At 38.0% G+C, this 16,398-nt stretch overlaps 2 protein-coding genes across 2 annotated transcripts; both read right to left on the reverse strand.

The window, feature by feature from the left end:
* Window positions 1–5: 5 nt before the first annotated feature.
* On the reverse strand, window positions 6–4,405 carry LOC113508601 (glucose dehydrogenase [FAD, quinone]-like; the record flags this gene model as incomplete). Its single annotated transcript, XM_026891724.1, has 4 exons — window positions 4,338–4,405; window positions 1,870–2,104; window positions 808–1,120; window positions 6–427 (listed from the first exon to the last, which is right to left on the reverse strand). Coding segments are annotated over exons 1-4 (1,038 nt in total), but the record flags the coding sequence as incomplete, so codon positions are not given.
* Window positions 4,406–9,368: 4,963 nt separating this feature from the next.
* LOC113501916 lies at window positions 9,369–12,256 on the reverse strand. The gene has a single exon (XM_026883231.1). It carries the CDS (start codon window positions 11,456–11,458, stop codon window positions 10,952–10,954), a length of 507 nt encoding a protein of 168 aa, XP_026739032.1. The 5' UTR covers window positions 11,459–12,256; the 3' UTR covers window positions 9,369–10,951.
* Between the last annotated feature and the right edge of the window lie 4,142 nt (window positions 12,257–16,398).

Raw genomic sequence — 16,398 nt, forward strand, 5'->3', positions numbered from 1 at the left:
ATACCAGAGAGATGCAACAGTCTTACATTATTGATGGCTCCAGCTGCTAGAATGATTTCTCTTTTAGCATACGCCGGTCGTTCTTTTCCCTTTTCCACTTCATAAATTACGCCGTCAACATTTTTTTCTTGTTTATCAATGACGATTTTCGTAACGTAGGCTCCGGTTATAACTTGGAGATTCTTTCTATGTCTCACAGGTTTGAGAAAAGCGCTGTTGGTGCTCAGCCTCGTATTGTTTGAGATAGCGAACTGGTTATGTACGACTGCCTCCTGTACATTGGTGTTTATGTCCATTGTTCGGAGTCCCATCTCTGTGAAGCCAGCAGTGAATATCTCCATGTATCGGTCAACGTGTTTAAATCGCTGCACGTGCATCTCACCGCCGCGCGAGTGGTAGTGCGAGTTCATTAAGACGTCGTAGTCACCTTGAAAGAAAATTATGTTAAGGCAAATGGCTAAAATAAAAAGCAGTGGCTCTTCGTCTTGTTTTCATTACTCTCACACGACAAGAGTTTTATTTTGTATTCTCTAGCTGTAACATTTCAACTAACGAAAAGGCAACTATCATGGAACACTGAACAGCTACGTCACAGCTTGTGATATGGAAATGCATATAGTTAGCGCTACTCCTACTTTTTTAACAAGTAATTTATCGATTAAAGAAGGAAATAATATCTTTACCGTTATTAATACTACTTGCTGGGTAACTTGCTATGCAAACAGTATTGGTATCAAAATTAGATGTTTCGCTAGGTTTTTTACTTCTACTATGTGAATTTTATGATACCAAAATGTACCAACTCACCATTATCCTCAATGCTCTTAAAATGTTCTAATACACTATCAAACTTCCAATCTAAGGAGCCGAGGGCGCCGGTGCTGTGCCACCCGTCATAGTCCACTTTGGATCCCCTGGTGTATTTCATGTCATTGATGACGCTGGACCCGCCAAGGACCTTGCCGGTCTTCACCTCGCAGCTGCCTCCGGGCCTCGACAGGCAGGAGTAACCATTCCTCTCGGTCCTGTAGTTCCAAAGGATAGGTCGGTACTCCTTGCTGGGAACTCCTGGGATGTCAAAGTCTACGTTCTCATCGACACCCGCCTCGAGGACTAACACCTGTTCGTATAGAAGAGCGAATGTTTAAGGATAATAGATCTTAAAAGTATTAGCTTGCATTATTAATGAGAGCTCTAACAATTTGTTAGATACGGAAATGAAACATCGGAAAACGAGAAATATTGCTCTTATAAAGGTATTGTTTACTGCATTACCTAAACGTGGTGCATAATGGTATCTAATTACAATTTGCAAGGCTTTAGACTGTCACTTCATACTATCATGTTTACTTTAATTATTTAGAAACCATCTATTAGTTATTATTCTAGAATATTTCGATTATTATTTGAACACTAATTAATCACAGACCAGCTCGAGCTGATCTAGTGCAGATAGCGAGACTAACATTGAAAGCAATCCTTAATTGATAGCTTACGTTCCTTTCAAGGCTTTAGCGATAATTACATCAACGAGTACAATAGTTCTGTTTCAGACTGAGTAAAATAAACCTAACCTTTGTAGACGGAATACAGATCAATTCATTTCTAATACATAACAGTATTTTTACCATACGTTATTTTATACATAAGGTTTGAATTATTTTCTGAATAATTATTTTAAGAGTTGCAGCGAATGTTGCAATTTGTATTGGCTTTAGTCTGTTAACTCACTAGGAAAATAACGGGATTACTACTACAGCAACACCACTAATTTTGAGCATAAACAGGAGCGGCCATCTCGGTACACGAAGTACTTTAAAATTTATCGACAATCAAAATAAGTTTGTTAAACACAGTAGCAGTAGATACCTTCCAATCAGAGATAGCTGACAGTCTGTTAGCGAGCAGGCAGCCCGCCGTGCCGCCGCCGATTATGATGAAGTCGAACACACTGTTCCTCAGATCCCGCTCATCCGCCTTGGTCCGCGTGGCCTTGGAGAACAGGTCTCCACGGGCACACGCCACCAGCACCAGGAGCACCACCAGGGGGTACCACTGCACGCCTTGGCTGTGGAGGCTTGTCACTGAGAACCTGACTTTACGCCTTTACTATGAGCTTTGAAACCGCATTTCTGTCATTGTGCAAGTAGGCTTGGTAGGTTTGCTGTTCTGTGCTTCTTGTGTAGAGGTGTGGGCTGGTGGTGGTGCTTGAAGGTGTGAAGGGTGAAACTGAGGGTCCACGTGCTCTCAATGAAATTGTGCTTGAGAATTTGTTCCTTGAGAATGTTGGCGCTATCGTTAATGCAAAGTGTTACTATGAGCTATTAGAGTTTAGAATATTTTGAACTTTTCAATGACCAAAAAGAACTTTCCTTTGGATATCTGAGCGAAAGTAGGTGCGATCCCAAATACGAGCTATGGTAACTGCATTTAGTCAAATAAGTCAATTAGACATTCGATAAAAGCCTTGACCGGAAGCGCATCAGTTATTTATACGTACTTATTGTATGTTTTACTCAATAATAACGTATATGAATGTAATGTGATGAAATTCGGAAGGAAACCTATATTGGTAGCGACGTGAAGAGTGAGGATGGAACCGATTACCTTCGGTTACCGTTTAACTGGTATTCGATAACCGATTTACAAATCGAATAGAAATCTGAGGTCACCGTTTGTAAACATCGAATTTATTATACATTCCAACTGTTACAGGGGAAATGAAGTTAAGTGAGTGCTGTATGCGTATTGGTGGCAGAGTCGATCAATCAGTACATGTTTATAGGTAAAGGGAAAACGGAGTTCGTTCTAGCGTTAAAAATAATAGTAAAGTAATTAGGCTCCTCGTACTAGAATCAGAGAATGCATTATACTGCAACCAACCACGTTACCACGGCAACAAAAAAAAAAACGGAATGAAAATTGTCCTGCAGTCTATGTGTCAATCCCAGGGTATAAACTATCTGTGTACCAAGTTTCGTCTAAATCCGTTAAGTGATTTTTTCCTGAAAGAGGAACAAACGTAAAACGAAAACGATTCTGATATACGAGTAAGTAGGATTTTTTTAACAAATCTCTACAGTTTACCAGAGCGCAGGCTTTTGACTTCACCGAACTTTATAGATGTTGAAAGATAAGATATACCAATTAACAATATGGATAAGTACCTATAGCTATATTAAATGCTGCTAAAACAGTAATTTAGAAACGTGTTGATTCATATAATGAAGCTGCTCAGTCGAGGTTGTAATCGATTATTAGGAAAATCATGAACTCACCAATCTTCTCTAGTCAACAGTAAGTAAGGTTATTGAGAAGCTAATCTAGGCCCCAGTTCTGCTATTTACAACGGCCGATGAATGAATGAAATTTGGCTTAAAATGACAATTTTCGTATTTTCTTAAGCATTTTTCTACACAATCAAGCCAAATTTCATTCATTAATCGGCCATTGTAAAATAGCGGAATCGGGTCCCTGATACCAAATCAATTAATTATAATGTTATTAAGCCTTTCTTTCGTATCTGAGCCTAAACATATGAAAGTGAAAGAGATGGCACAGCATCTACGAAGATGGAAGGCCAACGTCAAGGGCCCGGCACTTAAATATGATGATGGTAGCTAACTATCTGGCGTTTGACATTGGGTTTGACTGTAGAGTCAAGTGCTTACGGCGCATGAGCACGCAAATAAAAGTATTGAGAAGAGGATTTGTGCTGTTTCTACAAAAACTTCTGCTTTGACAATAAGAGCATGATTTATAGACAAGTAACTTGTCACCGAGCTCTCCTTATCTCTGACGCCTCGCTTAATTATATTGAGTGGATAAGTTAATGGCACATCACTTGTCAAAAATCTTTCCCTTACGTTTCAAGTTTTCTATTCTGATGTGCTGTAATTTTATCTGCGCCACAGAAGTGCGGGGGTGTGTGGGAGTTAGACGCGTTATGTACCTAAGGCTGACAAGATTTAGTCTTGATCGACGAGGGGGAAATTTTGCACTGCTCGTTTGAAATGCAATAACAAACTTTCAGTAGTATGTACAAGCAGCGTTTGTGCAATAAGGAGAAGAAGTAGATATTAAAGCCTGCGCCAATAATCACTAAATAAATTAAGGTTACACCACTGAAACCCCACAACCACACCACACAAACACAATTCCCACCACCAGAGTAACTGGCCAAACGTATCGCACCTCAAATTCACAAGCTTCATGTTTCCAAGTCCCGTTCTTACGTGTTTATGTACAACAAGTTTGGTTGCCCAACCCTGACTGGAAGCGCCGCGTTCAGCCGCTGGCTTCCTGCCCTCGCCACCCGGAGGGAAACCAGCCCTGACCTTCCGCAGCTACCGGCTGCTAGAACTAGGATGCACCAGTTTAAACATACCGCTATGAAGCAATACATTTTCCTGGTTTTCACTTGTTTTTAAATTATTGTTAATTGTAATTATTGTTTAAGTGTTTTTGCAATAAATACTTTTTGTGAAGTACCCAAGTGTTATTTGTGTAATTGATATCCGATGCCATCCTTAATTATTACAAGTAAGACAATAGTTAATTTCAATTTGAGCAACATAATAGTTAAACGCGTTTTTTCCACACTCACATTTTGTAACATACAATAGAAAATCTATTTCTAGACAGCGACGCGTGGATATATTCACGAACAAAAGTAAAAGTAATGAATATTTATCTGCTAGTTACAAAGCAGACAAAACAAAAAATATTTGTCTCTCCCCTTGCCAAAAATGTAGAGTTCTGACACTGTCACTGGTATTGCATCACGATCTATTTCAGGAGGATGTGTCACGTGACCGGTTTTTTGTCAGTGTTGAAGACAAGACTTTCATTAAAATAAGCACCTACTTATTTAAATTAGAATACTTCAGAATTGTTAGGTAGAACAGATTCATAGTTTATTTCAATCACCTTTCTCTAACGGTCTTTGTGTAGGTTAATTAATAAGGTACGAATAGAGTGTACTGCAATACCAGAACTAATATTATCATAATGATTGTAATCTAATGATTCAATTGCTTACTTGTAATATAATAATACCTCATTTACTACGCGGTTATTAAAGATTTCATTCGTGATTATTATTTGAAGGGCCCGATACATTTCGAGGACTAAAAGTCGGTTGATGAAAATTATTGTTGGATTATTTTGAGAGAAAGATTTCATAGATTTTAGAGGAGCTCGCGGCTAAGCTATTACTGCACAAGTTGATCGATTGCAGGTTAAGCTACGCTTGACATGGTCGATCCGATGCACAGTAGAATCGAAAAGAGATATATTATTTATCTTCAAATGTTTAGAACAAAATTGTAACGTTTTAGAAAGCAATATTTCGCCGTCTCGGTGGACATTATTGCTCGCTTTGATAATACGCTATGATAAACACCGTGTACATAAAACAGGCGCCATGATGCGAAATACAAACGTCAAAGTCATAGCTATTTGTTTTACGAGTAAATAGGTTGTATGCAAATTCTTGTGCACGCCATGAAAGTCAGCGATAAGTAGCACAATAGAAACAGTTGTGTCCTTGTGTTACGCATAACGTTCCCTTAGTTATTGTGGCTCGTCACACGAGTGACGTCATCAATCAATAGGCAATACGATAGGTTAATAATTACCTATAAGAACTATATCTAGTTTTCCTTCATTTATTGAGAATATGAGCTTGTATTTGGGTATGAGGTATTGGCTAGCAAATTGGGAAAATTGGCATTGGGTAATTGGCAAATATCCAAAGAGAAAAAGGAAACAATTTAATAAGGTTCCGGTGTTTGTCTGATTGTCTGTCACCAGGAACTGGAAAATAGACAATTAAAAAACAAAAATCAGAGTTGTACAAAGATGGTTTTTTAACATTAATTGTTACACCGTTCTAGGAATATTTTTTGTCTATTTCAGTAACTGTGTAGGAGTAAAAAGTGTTCCTAAGTACGAGGAAATCCATTCACACTTTATTCCGACTAACTGAATATTTTAACACAGGTGGCGCCACTAGTAATGAATAAATTATCTGTTTTGAGAAACTTACTTGAAAGCTAAGGAGTCAAGTTCTTGTTATCCATATTTTAGGACATGGTTGCATTTTAGTGACATTATACACGTGATAATAGGAAGGTCCTTCTACCACGATACTAGATAAAGATTAACGTTATCTCCAAATAAGATGCCTTCAAACTTACTCAACTTAACTAACTTTGTTCTCGTACTTCGACAAGCGTTGTTAGAGCCTAAAGTCGTTAGGTGTCAGACACTTGCGGTGTGTCATATTGAAGGCGCCAAAATACCGGATAGGAGTGACAGAGATAGATAAAATAAACATACAAAATTAGTTCATGACTCGTCCTTTTTTGCGAATACTTCATGTTTAGCTTTAAAATTCTTTTAAGGTAATTATGGTAGAATCTAGTCCATCTAAAGGTTGTGTGTAAAAGATCACTCTAAGCGATAAGAGAGCCCATGTAACTATTTATTTGTATCCAATCCTGTACTTATGTGGTGTGCAATAAAGTATATTCTATTAAATTCTAATTAAAAAAATCATGTAATCACGCTCTCCTTTGCTTTTCGCACGCTCTTTTTCATCGCGTTGTATTGTTTATTCTACAGGCGCTCTTTGCAAATCCTAACTAAATAGATTACCATATAGATTTCTCTTTAAATATATTTCGTACAGACCCTTGTATAGCCCTGTCTAATTAAGCTAGGTGTTAGCTTTGTCTACGGCTGCCACTTTACGAATTCAACATGTAAATGTCAATTAAATTGACACTGATTAATGTGACGGCGGAGAGTTATGTAGGCGCTGTCACAGTTAATAGCTATTACACTAACCATTGACTAAGTATTCACACGTTTGTCTTACTGAGGGATAAAGATTAAAGGAAATAGTAAAGAAATGCTGAATTCATTGAATTTTATCGGTGATGTCTGTTTTAATGAACTTTTATCGTTAAATTCTATGTTAAAAAATTGGTTTGAAATTTCGAATTGGTACTTTTTAAAAGTATAGGCCTCTATTCTCTGTGTGTCTGTCAGTTCATGTAGATAGTAAAAATTTCTAGATGTATTTCGCTACGTACGTATCTGTGCAGTCATGTAGGTATGTCCAGTGGACCTGAGTCTGAATTGTAGACCACCGTCCATCTATGTGAAAATTTAGTCTTTTTTTACTGAGCTCAGTTTCTCGAATCTAACTCACTCTTGATCGTTATATTCTTAAAGTATGCATACTTAATCCTATGTGGACTTATGGCTGACACGATAAATATTTTGGGAACCACTTTATCATATTATATTCCTGCAAATAAAGGGTTATCTTATCGTTTACCATACACAATTAAAAATATGTGTTTTAGTAGAACTTAAGTGGTGAAAGAGCATTACATAAGCATGCGGGGCGCCGGCGCGAGCGACCACCACGGAATATGAATGAGGACTGACATCTGCAGTGCGTCTCAACTCATAATACATTGGCTTTTAACGGTTGAAGATGTAGGAAGACCATCTTTAGATCTTTTTAACTTTGTCTTAATGGGGGTCATCTAGGAAAGTTAACCAAGTCCAATTGAAGCAGAATTCATAATGATGAAGACTTCGTGAGTAAACCAGCTCTGAGCATTTTCAAAGGTATATTTAAAAACGTTGACACAGGTTCAACAAAAGTCATAGAAAACTTTCTTTTTCTTTGATTAGTTATACGATTAATTGTAAATAAATTTGTACCATTTAGATTACAAAAGTTCAGTAACTTTTCTCTTTCCACATATGTATATTTTCACCTCTGAAATCATGGTAAGTAGGCAATTATGTAAATGTAATCATTATACACATATGGCATACGGGCGAAGATAATACATTCAGAATAATGCAGAACCTTGTTACTTTGATAAAGACTTTCCTTTTAGAAAACCTTAACGCACTTAGACACGACAAATAGAATCCTCTTTATTCAGTAAAACATTGGCTATTAGTTAGGATTACTTGAGACAAAGTGAATAATGTCTAAAATGTATTTATTTTCTTTAGAAATCTGTTGTGCCTCAATCAATAAGCCGGTCTCAGTCGTCTTAATTAATTAAAATTAGTTAAGTCAACATGTCTTGTATATTTTCATTGTGTCTTTGTACTCTAGGTACTGTTGAATGAAATTCAACGAATAACTGTCATGCTATTAGTTTACAAAAGTATTTTAAATGTCCCAGAAATTCACTGACACTTTTTGGCGCAGATTGTGTTGGCCGACAACTGCTATAAGTACCAGGTGCCACCACTATCGTTAATATGACTATGGAGAGGAAATCTTAGGTCACCCATCTAGATCGTGACCTCGATGTAGCGAGCTGTTAATAAAGTATGTTTTTTGCAAGTTATTTATAATTGTATTAACACGATTGCATGTGGATATTTCTATACTTACATATGTGTACGTATAAGTACTTGTGTTGTTTTTTTAACATACTTATGTAGAATATCAATACTGTATTATTTTGTTATTATAAAAGTATGTTCAAGGTTAGTTGTATTAGATTCAATAATGTATTTGATGTAAATTTTCTTGCGCCTTTTTTTCTCAGTAGGAAAAGCACTTACGATCGATACAGAATACTTTATCTTTGTTGCTTTTGAAGAAGCATAATAAATCACTTAGATTTTTTGACTAGAGTAAATAACAAAAACAGTAAAATATTATAATTTGTATTTATATGAAAAACATGCGTGACTTACGTGAGAATAATTCTTATTCATACATCTTATATTAACATCAAACAGAACAAAAACAACATTAGTTTTCGCGCACACTTGCGACACACGTTACTTAAGGAGAATGTCGCAAGTGTGCGCGGGCCCTAAGTTTCAAACACATTTAGACATTTGTACTATAAATACAACAACAATAAATAATATGTTATTAAATACTTATATTTGGGTCCACAATACTCTTTTACTTTAGCATCCGTTTCATTACACTCTAGGCAATAGGCACTATTGTTAGAATATCAATTAATTTAACAGTTCAATTATTTCATTATAGTAATCTATTGAATACCTTATTGAATATGTCTATCCAATAAAAAACAATTTTTCGTGCGTAGTATGAGCTTTTAAAGCAGTACTTATATAAGAGTGGAAGCGGGACAGCGTATTATAATGCGAGTAGCGCTATCTCCCTTCAACAATATTCACAATCCTGCTGAAAGAGCTCATAGTACCTAAGTGCGCTGAGCTGTTTTTGTAAGGCAGCAATTAGTGTTGTGGGGTCAAGTGTGGCTGGTCTTAGGTCGAGTGGGTTCTAAATTAAGAAGTGTTAGAAGTTCGCATAGTAGAGGCAATTAAAAGAGCAAAAAAAACGATGTTTATTGAGAAGTAAAAAACTAAAACTTAGAAAAAGACGTAATCTTGCTTTTGGTAGCCATGTTTTAAAGGCTGGTACTTAGCTGCATCCGGTTAGACTGAAATCCGACCCCAGTCTCTAGGAAGAGGTTTTACTAGGTAAAAAATATATCACTCACATCATCTAACTTGTTGAACGTCAAATGTTATTAATCAGTAAAAAGTAGAGAAAGCAAAGATTTTTTTGCTCTATGATGTATTCCTCTTTAGCCTTAAGACTTGTTTACTTGTTGTACGTCACCTTCTGTGACTTGGATGCACAATTTTAGAAGTAAAACAAATAAAAACACATAAGAATTATGGCACTTGTTCAATTCACTAAAACTTGATCCAACCTTCTATTTAGTTCCACCGGTCCTGTTGTCCGTCTGTCGGTATGTTATCAAACACTGACTGCAAGTTGAATTTGATCCACTTCCCGGTTTCCGATTGACATCGATATGACCTACAGATGATCTGTGCTTGCAAATTCGTTAGCAGTTTCTTTTCGCGTACATTGATTCCAAAACAAAAAGAAAATATGGAAGCAGTTTTTTTTTGTATTAGCTTGTATAAATACTTAGTCACAGTTAATAAATACGTAATTTCTTAAAACGCAAATAAATGAGTTTAAAATATCATAAATATTTTTTATCTGGAGTATGTATTATGTATATTTCTGTACGTATGGCGCCTGAACAACATATGGTGCTACAACATACTGTGAACATGTTGAGTTGCGCACGCGCAGCGCCGCTATCGATTGGCATTTACAGTACTCTACATTCCTACCAAAATAGTTACGAAGTAAACTGTTTTTACAAATTCAGATCTCGTCAGAATCTAGGAGTTAATGACCTATGTTATTAGCTAAACTCAATAACTGGTTCATCCTCTTAACGTTTCATTTAAAAATATTAAGGGTTAATAACATTTCAAGGTACTAATCCATGTGTTGTAGTCTCTTCGGATAGTCAAAGATACTGCCCCTATATTGCAAAGAGTTCGTGACCAATTATAATTAATGAGGACCGCATAAAAATGTTTCCGCAACTAATAAGAACACTTGGAACTAGCATTATAATGTTAGTCCGTCTGTTATTGAAGTATTGAGCACCAATGTTACGTGTTTACAGTGCTCGTGACCGTCCGGCTTCTGAAACCCGCTCGGTGTATTGTTTACACGTCGACACGTGACCAGACAACAAACACGACCCATGTCCACCGCCTCGTGTCGAACCCATTCACCTGATAGATACCTGTTGTGCTTCTGTTTATGTTTCCACAAGTGTATATACACTAAGTTGTGTAACCTAAACACACGTCAATTCATTAAAAGCTCACGCAACAATAACTAAATACAGTCACAAAGCTTTTACATCGTATCATAAAATAATGAACTAAAACAGTTTTATACCCAGAATACACTTAAATGAGTCCTTAATTCATTAGACAACAATGAAACCTGCGACCTTATTCCTGTAGGATAAGCACCATAATAGGGTGACGCAGCGCCTGGCCGGCGTCAGCTGACGCTTCCTAACCTAGCAAGGCCTCACGCTCAGAGCGCGCGCGTCTGCTGCCGCCGCCGCAGCAGCTCGGCGCACAGCCCGCACAGGTCGAACGTCTGTCGGCTGCTGAACGAGGTGAGCACGGGCTCGCGCGCGCACTCCCGCATCTTGTTTGCCACACAGCGGCGGCGCGCCTCCATCAGGTACCTCTTCCCCGGGTCCATGACGGCGGCCGAGTGCGACAGCAGCGCGCGCTCGCCCAGCACCAGCACCGCGTCGTACTCGCTGAGCGGCAGGAAGCCGCGGTTGTTGGTGAGGAAGCAGGCCCCGCAGCGGCGCGCCGCAAACACCTGCGCGCCCTCAGCATCCGAGTAGGGCGGCGTGTCGGGCGCCAGCAGGAACATGAGCACGTACTTGTCGCCCAGGCGCAGCTCGTCGCGCACGAAGCTCACGGTGGCGTCGGGCGTCAGCGCGTACGACACCAGCAGGTACAGCGCCAGGTAGCCCAGCAGCACGAGCAGGCTGCGCTGGGAGCGGGACACCTGTCGCCAGCACATCGCGCCGGCATCTTCCCGCGAGCGCCGCGTCCACCATCGCCGCGCGCTCACACACTAGTGCCGCGCTCGATACCCCGCCCGCCCGCCGCCACACAACCCTTATACACCACAACCGAGAAACAACTTTGACACTCTTCTATAAAGTAGAAATTTCCTTATCGTAGCAACATTATCCACCACTGACCTTACCATGTGACAAGTTCAAAGGATATTCTTTGATTCTGAGCTCTCGACTGTAGTTCAGTCGTTATTACGAGTGGATAAGAGTCAAACTCGCAGTAGTCGAGGATGACGCGTGCATGCGCGGAGATAGCAGCGTGACGCACTGACGTAGTCCGCATTGTGTACGAACTTTTTGGGAATCTCGAGCACAACACATGCGGTACAGAAACACGTGATTTGTACAACGTAAACAAACAAAACGAAATTAGACGAAACTAAGCATCAGTTTTCACAAGAAAATTCAAAACGAAAGTAATTATTTTTCCCATGTTTGGTCGGTATAATAAATCTTACAAAGTAACCTGGAAGGTGCAATAAGTGTTACACGTGTATATAGCAATTAGCATCGTATTCCAACAGCAAGAAAGAAATGAACTCTATAGCATTCAAGAACAACAATAAAAGGAAATTGGTTTCCTGCTTAGAAATCACCGCTGTATGTGAGCGGTACCTACTACTCACACTGCTCTAGGTTTCGTCAAGCAAGTGTAAACTTAGTGCTTAATAACGAAAACTATAACTCAGGAAAATAGTTTAGGCGCTTGTGTTAGAAGAATCTAAGTGACAATAATATATGTATATGTTTTTTATTTGTAAAGGATAACCATTGCAATACAAAATGTATAATTTGTCATTATCCCTACTTCCCTACTAATATTATAAATGCGAAAGTAACTCTGTTTGTCTGTTAGGCTTTCACGTCTAAACCACTGAACGGATTTTAATGAAATTTGGTACAGAGATAGAGTTGACCTTGAAAAAGAACATAGAATAGTTTTTATCCCGGACTTTTGAAGAGTTCTCCTGGAAACGCGATATAACCGACCACGACGCGGGCGAAGCCGCGTGCGAAAATCTGGTACAAGATAATATAACTTGTTCCTAAACCACATCCGCAACAGATGTTATGCATCCAAGTGTAAAATAACATTGGTAGGTAAACGTGATAACTTTAAAACTATGGGACGATTTTACTAAACTCTACTGTCAGCCCGTCTGTTACCAGACTGCATTCAATGAACCGTCCTAGTGAGGAAGTTGAAATTTACAAAGTGATAGAAGCAATGGTAAAGAACCCTCGGGGCGCGTTCGACTCGTATTTGTTCGGTTTTTATATACCTACTACATCTAAAGATTAACAAAATCAAAAGTGTGATAAAGACTTGAATCTTCCAGAAGTAATTAAATAATTGACTTTATGTGCATTTGTAATCTATTATCTTTTTAACAAGCTTTTCATTACTTCCGATAGTTTATACGTCTGTAACCAAATGCAAGTCGAGTTTGGTCCAGTTCCTGGATTCCGGCTTAGCTGAGCCCCCAGGAGTTTGTCTTCGTTTCATTCGTATCGAAGAGTACTGAGGATCGCTTCGATCCCAAATTAAATAACATAACCCTGGCGTTATTATAATAATATAACTAATAACATTGTAGACTAATGAAAATGCCTCCGTATGTTACATTACACACAAAGGGATATTTAATTATTAATTCAATAATAGAGCATTGTTCTCCCTCAGTGAGTGCATTATAAACCGTTTATAACACAGGTGTCTTATTGTTTAAACAATAGGAGCAAGAACTTAAACTTCACAACGATTCCGTTCAAAGATTAACTGCTTTCAGGCACTTTTGGGACTAAAGTGATGACTCTACCTAAGCTATGTAATAAATAGTTATATTGTTCAGCGTTTTCAGGTAGCTCTGCAATGTAACTCTATTCTGAAACCGGTTGTTGTTGTCACTGTAATATTCATGTAATAATATGCTAGTCTGCTCTCTGACCTACATTACGTTCAACCCCAAGTAACCTGACTGTTATTTACGAGAAGACAATACAATTTTGAATCGATTTTATTATTTCAATATTTAATAAATCGATTTTTGATTTTTACTGGGAAATTTCATATCCCTTTTGTAAATACGTAAGTAGGATTGGATAAATTAAGAATTGATTTACGTTAATACACTTCCTAAAGACCTTTTAAATTTTTATATTAAGCCAAATCTATGGACCCCATAAGGGTAGTCCCCTAACACGTAGTCTATTCAACATCACCTAACATTTGATAACTGCACAGAAACATTGTAATGAATCTCATGTGAGTGTGCACTGAGAGACTAAATAAAATACTTAACATAAAAGAAAATGGCGGACGTATATGACGTCATGTCCATTAACTCCAGATCCAGTTGCCTGCAGAGACTTACTGCGTATAATTAAATTCCTGCTCTCTCCAGGATATCCCCGTTTTATTGTAGTCAGACTTGATTACTGAAGACTGCACAATACGAAATAAATTAAACCAACCAAAATGCACTTTACACTGAGTTTTACTGTTCTTTAATAGATATTGCTTAGAATTGAAACTAGAAGGAATTAATGATTTCTGAGGTTTACGAGGAAATCTGATCGTAAGTAGATCTTTTCATTTCGTTCCTCTAGAGAAATACAAACTCAAAAGTAAATAAAATCTAGCCTAAATGAGTTCATTTGATTTCCCTATCGAAACAAATCCAGCAATCATCACATTATTCATGCTGAAATACTGAAAGGAAACAGTTTCAAGGCATGAAATATATACTTTGTCTACTTGATGTAGGCATCCGCTTAAGAAACAAATAGACTGTTTTTATTTTACACTTCTTTTTATACTTCTAAACCAATAAATGACAGAGATAAAAAAGTAAATGTCTTATTTCTTTTCAAAGGGCTTTATCTATGAAAGAAAGGGATTTGTCTCTTCTCCACACTAGCAAAATTTTTAAAACATTGATGTTATTATCACAACTGTTAATTCATCGTTAATAATAGTCTGCCCGTGACCATGATACCTGTAAAGGTGTAGAAACGTCGGGAACTAAAATCTAAAATTAAACCGCGATAAAATCCTTAAAAGTATTTTCATTTCATTGTCTAACTTTCGCGAAAACCAAAAAAACTACTAGTGTTAGACACCCATTTGATTCTAATATGATAGGATTTTCGATTCAGTCATAGAATTGTAGTATCGAGCGCAGTTTCGTTCGTTTCCAGAGCACTAACTCGTTTTTTATTCGATTGTATTGGGAGAAAGCCGACTGTTGTGGAGGTCATTAGCCATTACCAGGGATCACTATATCATTGACCACTATCAAACTAGCCAGCCTTTGTGGTAGTTTGGTAGTGGTCATAACTTCAAGGATTCCGGAAATTAAGGACACCGATAGTTTATGTCCGACAACCTTATGGTTAGGGTGTGAGATATGTTGTTTTTCGGACGGTGTCCGGTGGAGATAGCATCTACGATGTTATGTGTCTTGTTTTCTGTAAGGGGTAAGGGCCAGACCTCTTGATATGTCAAATTATGATTCACGGAAAATGTGTTATGAGATGTTGATATTGTTTGTTATCGCCGTAGCATAGTGGGTGGCGATTGTGAATAGAACGGCTCTACTTTTTGTACAAACATGTAATGCAATTCGATTAGCAGCAATCTCAAATACGAAGTAATTAGCGCCATCTCTTACCAAACAGTTGAACCATTTTCGAACATATTTACAATTACATCTATTCATCAATAGATGGCGTGCTCGACGCTTGGCCCATCACTAATCTACAAACACGTTATAATTTAATGGTCCTCCCCGAGTCGACATTAACTGTCTGTTATGACGTCACTCATGTCGTCAGCGACGTCCCGACGCCGCCATTGTTGATGTATTAAGAGTAGTAGTAAAAGGTCGTGGACTATGACGTACTAATCGTGACGTCGGACTGTTGTTGGTGAATATATTATAGTCACGCAAGTAGCAGCTGACAACTGTAAATAAATTATTAAATGGACTAGTTTTGTCAGGAGCGTGACGCGACTGCAACTTACTACACCTTCAAGATTCACACTTTTTTCTCACTTTCACTCTCACTATACGTTTTATAATTCAACCGTAAACATAATTTTAACGAGGTGACTGAATACACACCGATCCGGGAAATACACCAAACATATGTGGGTATCACTGAATGAAAACTGAATACCTACCGTTTAAAAGCGCGTCTACGTCCTACTTTACTCTGAACTGTGAAGATCAACAAAACAACAACTCAGAGCTAATTTATTCCAGCTCGCACAGCTCAGCTACATTATTAAAACGTTTCTCCGAGTATTCCGACGCCGGCACTAATTCGCGCAGGTCTCGGTAACCACTTGATAAGCTAACTCGAACTGGCCGCCATAGATCATTGGTTAGCTCACAATTAGACTCGGCGCGCATAAATCACGCGTATCGAGTGTTTTGCCTTATTTATTGCTCTGATTGCATATACGACTTCTAGCTGTTAGGGAAAACTCACACTTAGGTATATAAAGGTGGAAAAAAATTGTCTGGCCGTTAAATTAATGTCATTTTAATATGGAATGTAGAGCAAAGATTTGTGTTTAGCGAAACAGATTGTTAGCTACTGTATTTGGAAGTTCGTCAATGGGAATGTCTGATGCGGGCGTTGTTATCTTGCCATTACCATTGCGTTATGTGTGCAGGCCTTAAATGTTTTACTAGTTTTTTTTTGTTCAACTCTGTTTAAGTTCGTATTAATATTCTTGAAATAGTTAATGGGGAGTTTTAAGGTTTGATTGCATTTAATGCGCTGTGTTATTTCTTATGTATCACGCGGAGTAGGTTGTTAAATTATATTGTAAATCTGAAATTTATCAGTAGCAGATGTTTTTATGGCGAGG

This window comes from Trichoplusia ni, chromosome 2 (genome assembly GCF_003590095.1).
Source record: "Trichoplusia ni isolate ovarian cell line Hi5 chromosome 2, tn1, whole genome shotgun sequence".
Lineage (NCBI taxonomy): Eukaryota > Metazoa > Arthropoda > Insecta > Lepidoptera > Noctuidae > Trichoplusia > Trichoplusia ni.

What these genes read in the sequence shown, in the direction of transcription:
- LOC113501916 (XM_026883231.1), bottom strand. Translation starts at nt 11,458, where the DNA reads ATGTGCTGGCGACAGGTGTCCCGCTCCCAGCGCAGCCTGCTCGTGCTG.